This window comes from Eumetopias jubatus, unplaced genomic scaffold, assembly GCF_037043125.1.
Source record: "Eumetopias jubatus isolate StellerSeaLion01/CBP00866 unplaced genomic scaffold, mEumJub1_p1.0 scaffold_124, whole genome shotgun sequence".
Lineage (NCBI taxonomy): Eukaryota > Metazoa > Chordata > Mammalia > Carnivora > Otariidae > Eumetopias > Eumetopias jubatus.
Genome location: NW_028274930.1, coordinates 358,348 through 366,177, shown reverse-complemented (window position 1 = coordinate 366,177; position 7,830 = coordinate 358,348). Strand labels below are relative to the sequence as shown.

The 7,830-nt window shown below is 42.7% G+C and overlaps 1 protein-coding gene across 1 annotated transcript; it reads right to left on the bottom strand.

Moving 5' to 3' along the window:
• Nucleotides 1-1,323: 1,323 nt before the first annotated feature.
• On the bottom strand, nucleotides 1,324-2,259 carry LOC148161584 (olfactory receptor 2V2-like). Its single transcript, XM_088020728.1, has one exon. It carries the CDS (start codon nucleotides 2,257-2,259, stop codon nucleotides 1,324-1,326), a length of 936 nt encoding a protein of 311 aa, XP_087876854.1.
• Between the last annotated feature and the right edge of the window lie 5,571 nt (nucleotides 2,260-7,830).

Genomic DNA, 7,830 nt, shown 5'->3' with positions numbered 1-7,830 from the left:
GTCCTGGGATTGAACCCTGTGTCAGGCTCCCCCTCAGTGGGGACTCTGCTTCTCCCTTTTCCTCTGCCCCCCGTTCATGGCTCTCTCCCTCATTGTCTCTCTCTCAAATGAAGGGGGAAAAAATCTTTTAAAAAAGTTAAAAATAGAAGACCCTATGATTCAACAATCACACTACTATTTTCTCAAAGAGTACAAAAACTAATTCAAAGGGATACAAGCACCCAGATATTTATAGAAGCATTATCTATAATAGCTAAGATACGGAAGTAGCCCAAGTGTCCATAGATAGAGGAATGGCTAAAGATGTGGTATGTGTAAACGAAATGCTATTCAGCAATAAAAAGAATGACATATTGCCTTTGCAAAGACATGGATAGAGAAAGAGAGTATGATGCTAAGTGAAATAAGTCAGAGAATGACAAATGCTATATGATTTCACTCATATGTGGAATTTAAGGAAAAAAACAAAAAGTAAACAGAAAAAAGAGAAAGACAAATCAAGAAAGACTTAGAGGGAGAAAGAGAGAAATCAGGCAATAGACTCGTAACTATAGAGAACAAACTGATGGTTACAGCGGAGATAGGTGACATAGGTTATGGGGATTAAGGAGTGCACTTATGATGAGCAAAGGTGACGTGTGGAATGTTGAATTACTATACTGTATACCCGAAACAAATATAACACTGTATACACTGTATATTAACTAATTGGAATTAAACTAAAAACTTAAAAAGTCAAAAAAAACCACCCCGCTTATATATTAAAAAAAGTTCCTACTTACAGAACAGGAAGGGTGAGCACTCTCTAAAGAGAATTTTATAAACTTGTGTTTTGTCCTCTGGATGCATTTCATCTAATATATGTTGTGATATCTTTGATAAATAAGACAAATCATATCTCTATATACGTATATGGAATATTGTATGTTGCTTGGCATTGTGGTAGGCTCTGAATCAACGGTAGAGTTTAGCAATGAGTTAGGAAGTTAAGCTCAGGGCTTCCTCTAATTGTAGAAATCATTCCAGTTTTAAACAATAAGTGATAATGATCCCATTGTCTTACTTCTACACAGTGCTTGGGTTTACAAAGTCCTACATTCCAAGGTAATACATTTTACAAATGAACTAGCTCAGAAAATATTTGGTAAAAAAAAAAAAAAAAGCTGGTTTTTCACTAGACACAGAGAGGGTTAGGGTTTAAAAAGACATCTCCAGGCCTGCAGGTGTTATGATCATCACTATTAATGAGGAATTAGAGCCTCACCTAGAGCTTATTTACTCAAATTCACAGAATCAAGGGATGGCACAGGGTGTTCTGGTCCTTCAGTGCTGGCTGCCAATCCTGCAATGGTCCAACGCCTTTCTCAGGGCCCCCATCACCTCCTGGTTTCTCAAGCTATAAATAAGGGGGCTGAGCATAGGAGTAAGGATGGTGTAGAAGATAGAGATCACCTTGTCATGGCTAGGGGCCCGGTAGCGCCGGGGCCTCAGGTAGATGAACATGGCTGCCCCATAGAAGAGGAAGACAGGTGTCAGATGGGAGGAAGAGATGGCCAGGGCCTTTTTGCCAGCCTGAGCAGAACATGCACTCTGGATATGAGCATAGGAGGCCACAATGATGGAGAAGGGAAGAAACAGCATGAAGATACAGCAAGCATATATAACGTTGTCAAAAATGGATGTGTCTATACAGGCCAGTTTCAACAAGGATAGCATCTCACAAAAGAAGTGGTTCACTTCCCTCAAGCCACAGTAGGGAAAGGTCATTACTACCACCATCTGGATCACACCATCTATTATCCCAAAGGCCCAAGAGCTCCCGACAATCTGGAGGCAGACCCTCTGACTCATGAGGACAGGATAGTGAAGTGGGTGGCTAATGGCCACATAGCGGTCATAAGCCATGAGTCCCAGCAAGAGCCCCTCAGATCCCACAAGACAGACAAATTGGCCAATTTGTATGCCACAACCCACAAAGGAGATGGACTTCTTGCCAGACATGAAGTTTACCACCATCTTTGGCACAGTGGTACAAACCAACATGAGGTCCCTGAGAGAGAGCTGACTGAGGAAAAAGTACATGGGTATGTGAAGTCGAGAAACTCTGTAGATGAGGAAGAGGAGGAGAACATTCCCACAGAGGGCCACTGTGAAGACCACCAGAACGACAGAGAAAAGGACAAGGTCAGTTGGACTGCGAGAAAAAATGCCCAAGAAGATGAAGTCATCTGTGGTTGATTGATTCAACCATATCTCCATGTCTTAGTTGATGTTCCTGGTCACCTGTGAGTGTGAACAATAAATATTGGATTGACTGACATTTCTTTATTACCTCTGCATTCTACATCTTCAGCCAGCTGTTTTGTTTGTAACTCGTGAGACCTCAACAACATAAACTTTGGGACATAGAAGGGACACTCCTTTGTATTCCCATCTGACAGCAATAGAAGTCATACTAGCTTGTAGAATGGGCCAACTATCTATTTGTGTAAATCCTTACCGGGAAGTTTATCATAGGACCCCTCTGCAAGTAGAGTTTTGGTTTTATTATAGGATATTGAGTCTTTTATGATATCACACAGATTTGGTAAACTATGTTAAACATAAAGCATATATTTCTCCAAACTCATCTTGTCAAATGTTGTTGTCTTTTAGGACTCAGCACAAACCTGCTTCTGCCATTGAAGGGGTCCCAAGTAACCCCCGTGCCAGGTGATCTTTTCTCCTCTGGTTTTCTACATCACATTTCTTTGCCCTGAGAATGTGCTCCTTGGGTTGCTGTTACGGTTCATGGCAGCCTTCCAACTGGTTTCCCTTGCCTCTCTACCCAGCAGCTGGAGAGTTAAACCGTCTGAAATGCAAGTCAGATGATGTCACTCTTGGGCTCAAGACAGGCCATTGGCTCCCAACACAGATCCAGGCCAAACACTTGCAAGGCCCCCAAGTCCTATACAACCCACCCCCATGGATGCTCTTCCCACACTCAATACTGCAAGCTGGGCTCTGACTCTTGTCCCCTTACTCAGGGTGTTTCTGCTACCAGAACCTCCTTATTCTTTCCTGGCTCAAGCCGGACACACTCTTACCCTAGGACATTTACTTTCCCTTTTCTGTTCTTTCTTTTTTAAAAGAATTTTTTTATTTGACAGAGAGAAAGAAAGAAAGATCATAATTAGGCAGACAGGCAGGCAGAGGGAGAGGGAGAGGGAGAAGCAGGCTCCCTGCTGAGCAGGGAGCCTGGTGCGGGGCTTGATCCCAGGATGCTGGGATCATGACATGAGTGAGCCAAAGGCGGGCACTTAACTGACTGAGACACACAGGCGCCCCTACCTTCCCTTTTCATGGAATGTTTCTCTTCCAGCTAACTTCATGGCTCACCCTCACTTCAGTTCTATAATAAGTGTCATTGAGAACTTCTCTGCAAAGCCTCCAATGTTCCTATCTATGTGTGTGTTGACTTAATCAAATAATAGGATTAAGTAACAGGCAGTTGCAACCTCCAAGTTTTGAGAGCAGAAAGCCTGGATTCTTTCATTGCAGACGCTTTTGTTCTTGACCTGAATATACTACGAATTCGTGGCTGGATTCTTTCCTGTGAGGGACAGTGAATATCTTCAGGTACTTATAAATGACAAAGATGTTCTCCAAAAATGGGTGAGAGTAGTACCTAGGATACATTTGTGAGGAGTGTATTCACCTCTACTTCACTTCCCTGCAAAGAGGAAATGCAAAGACCCCACAGGACAGTTTTCTGATTTACCAATGAAACCTATATTCCTGATGTCACTTTTGCTCATGGCAGGATAACTGGCTCCTAGAAGAGTGCCTGGCATACATTATGTCCTTAATAAATATTGTTCAATGATTATTGTAAAGTGCAAACGACTAAAGAAACTATCCTAGCATCTCTCATGCTCATTTTTTGCTCTCTAAATTTATTTCTCTCTGTATAGTTAATGGCTTCATTGTGTTCCTAGAAAAAACACCATGAAAGAATTCACCTTGTCTCTACAATATTATTTTGGGGACAAGGTGACTCCTTGTTGCCTTTTAGCCCAACATGCAGAGATGACAGATGATAGAAAGATGATAGATAGACGATAGATAGATTATAGGTAAGTAGATAGATAGATGATAGAAGATATATATAGGCAAACAGAATGATCACACGTTAGACTTTGGATATCTCAATACAGAAGAAACTTGTAGTCCTCAACAGATTGCCCCCAATGACCCACATCGATGATACTTCTTCCAAACCCAGCAAACCAAGGAAGGAAGAGTGAAACACAAGAATCAAAATGACAGAAGCAGGAGAAATAGTGAAAGGAAAGACTCTTGCCCTCTTCCCCATGGTGGGTCCCTAAGCCCTGTCAGGCCTGAGCTAGGCAGAGGTGATCAGATAGGTTCTGAATTAAGTGGAAGATTTAAGTCGTGACTTGCATAAGGCTGGATCATAGCCTACTGAAAGCCAGTCTTGATTATTAGCTAAGTAGGGTGGGACTTACACCCAAAGCTGACCAGACAGCTCTGCAATCAACCTGATATCCATCAAGCGGTGGGCAAGAAGATTCCAGGTATGGAGGTGGTCCTAGCTTAAAGTAAAGCTCTTTTTTTTTTGTAACCAATCAAGTTTCATCCAATCACTATGTGTTTCCGATAAATGGTAATATAACAGATTTTACATGACAAATACAATTGCAAATTTTACAGACAATAGTCTAAAGGGACTTACACAGGCTGAAGTGGATGTGTGTCAAATCTGTGGGAGGTGAGAATAATAACAATGAACTTTAGATGAGCTTTATAGAATGAATTAAGTTTCAACAGGAAATACAAAGCTGGCAAAGTAAGTTCCAATGGAACAATAACTTGAACGAGAATGTGGAGGTGGTAATTCTTCAGTTAAATATTGGAACCAGAGAGATTACTGGGTATAAGATTAAGTAGAAAAGGAAGCTGGAACAGAAGAGTGTAAGATGGCTATAGGGAGTTTCTTCAAAAGCCAGGTTGCTGTGCCTGGAACGTTTGGCAGAAAACCTATTTTTTCTGGGTGCCTCTGTCTCCATCTCCCTGTGTCTTCTAACATCGCCCATCAATCCCCCTTCTCTTAGCCCTCTGATCCATTCTCTCTTCTCTGTGCATCAGTCTCCAACTGAAGCCCCAAGAGCTTTGTATGGCAGGTAAAACATTTGTTTTACTATTGTGAAAATAAAATGAAAACCGGTCAAATAAAACTGAAGACTCAAAACAAAAGATAAATTGGCCATTTTGCCCACTGGTTTCCAATGAATTGGTCATTTTAAAAAGTGACCTGCTTCCATGATATAAGGCCAAAAACAGAGCAACTGTAAAATCTTCATCCAACCTGGGATACTCTTCAGATGGCGAGAGAGTGCTGTCCAGGATTACACTGGGAAGACCGGCATAATATCTGTAGACCACAGGGCTATCCACAGTAAAATGTGAAAGGCACTGAGTTTAGAGAAATGTCTGACAGTTTTGGGATGACAACCATTTCCCTGCCACCATCTGACTCTTCTGAATGTGGGTACTCTTCTTTCCCTCCACTGGGTTTTAATGCCCATAAGGCTAGATTGTATTAAGTCCCCACCATTGATTCAAGTACAGTGTCTCACCTAGTGTGCTGTATCGTGGGCCTTCAGTAGATATAGAGTGACTTCATGGGACAGGTAAAGAACAAGTGTGGATTGCATGGTATAGAGGCAGACTACTGGGACAGTCACAGATGGAGACCCTGTGAGGGTCCTTAGAGTTACTGGGGAAGTACGGAATGTGTCTGCAGTTGGAGGTAGAGCACCAAGAGCAGCTTCCTGCCCTTGACAAGGTTTTCTCACACTATCCCAACTGGCCCCTCTCTGGTCCTGTCCCCAAACTCCCTGATTGGGTTTCTTTAATTGTAAGCTTGGGACCTACTCTTCCAGAGCTGGAGTGTGTGGACTTCCCTGGGAGTCAACAGCTTCACCCTCCTTGCCCAGGTTTAGTGTTAAGTACCTGCATTGGCAGTGGGAGACAGAGGCGAATCTGGGCCTCTGTGGAGGCCCACAATCTGGGCAGTTTGTGGAAGGTGGATTGGTGTCTGTGGGTGGGCTGGGATGCACAGGTGCTGGTTCTGTGCCCACCACCATCTCATCTCTTTAAGTCTCCTTTCTTTCATTCCACTTTTACTGAGAAGAGGCTGTTGTCTGTTTGAGTCTTACTCTTTGAGCTAGAGAGCCACAGGAGGGCTGAGCGTGATAAGGGCTTTGATAGCCTGGTTGAGAGGTGAGTGAGGGGCTGAGGAAGGACAGATTTGGAAGGTTATTCCTTCTCTCCTCTGACCCAGTAAGTACAAACTCAGGGAAGGACAATGAAATTATGTTGGTGTTAGAAGTTCCTCCACAGGATATCTGCTGGTTTTTTTCTTCCAGGGAACCCATTTAAAGGTGAGTGAGGGTCTTTTCCATATCACCTCCTTACCTCTTCCTTGCAGTTTCTATTATTGATTTCAGGTCATTCCTCCACTCCTATTTGTTTATCCGTATTTCATCTTCCTCTTATTGTCTGTCCCCTTCAGTTTTTTTTGGGGGGGGGAGGATAAAGGGCTTGAGCATGTTCTTTCTAGTGTTATGTCTTCTAAAACAGAGAGACAACAGATGAGTGGGAAGAGGTGCAGGTGAAGGAGAGACCGAAGGGCTGATATAGGACATAGAGTTAACTTGTCCCTAAAATTATACTGTAGAGTCAAAGTCTCCTTTTGTGCTGTCACTTTGAGGGAAAAAAATGAAGCCATTAACTAAACATCCCTGAAATAAATGAAGTTAGAGAGCATGAACTGAATATGTGAGATGCTAGAGTAGTTTCTTGAGTTTTTGCATATTATAGTTAATCTTTCAACAAAATTTGCTGAGAACATACTCTGTGCCAGTACTATTCTAGGAGATGAGGATCCCCACATGAGCAAAAGTGGCATCAGGAATATAGGTTCTAGCTGGGAAAGCAGAAAACAAATCCATGCAAATTAAATGTAGAATGCCTGATGGTGTTGAGTGTTCTGAGAAGCAAAAGGGCAGGGAAGAAATGGAGAGGGAAAGGGATTTCAATTCCAAATAGGTGTTGGGTAAAGCCTGGTTGAGTAAGTGAGGCGAAGCTGAAGGAACAGTGTTGAGTGTATCTGGGAAGAGTCTTCCATGAGGAAGTTAGAGCATGTACCAATTCCTCCTGAAATGCAGGGAGGCCAGTGACACCAGAATAGAGGAAATTCCAGGGAAAGCAGAAGAAAAGGAGGTTTGGGTGATGATGGAGGGCTAGCTAGATGAGTCTTCCTTTACTCTTGAAACTTATTTCTCTTCTATTTTGCAGAAACAACTTCACTCTAGTGCTTTGTACAAATAGATTAAAGTGGGAGCAAGGAGAGAAGGAGGAGGCAAATCCAGTTAAGGCCCATTGCCATCATCCAGGGGAGCAACAGTGAGAGTGTAGCCAGCTGGGACCTGCAGGAATGAGATGTGGCCAGGAGTGAATACATTCTTCAGGAAGAGTCAGCAGGGGTTCTAATGTGTGTGAGAAGAGAGGAATCAAGGATACACCATGTGTTGTTGTTCTGGGCAACGGACGGACTTGCCATTAATTGAGCTGGGAAGAGAGGGAAACAGTTGTTTCCACATGGGAGACCAAGTGTTCTGTCTGGTCATTTTAGATAGGTAAAGCCCATTGGACAAACAAGTGGAGGTGTTGAGTATAAGTAGAAATAAGAATCAGAGTTCAGAGGAGTTGTCCAAGAAGAGAGGGAAATGTCATTTTTCACCTGTGTAGGATTGTATTACAAGA

Excerpts from the sequence above, each read along its gene's own strand:
- LOC148161584 (XM_088020728.1), bottom strand. The coding sequence starts at position 2,259 with ATGGAGATATGGTTGAATCAATCAACCACAGATGACTTCATCTTCTTG.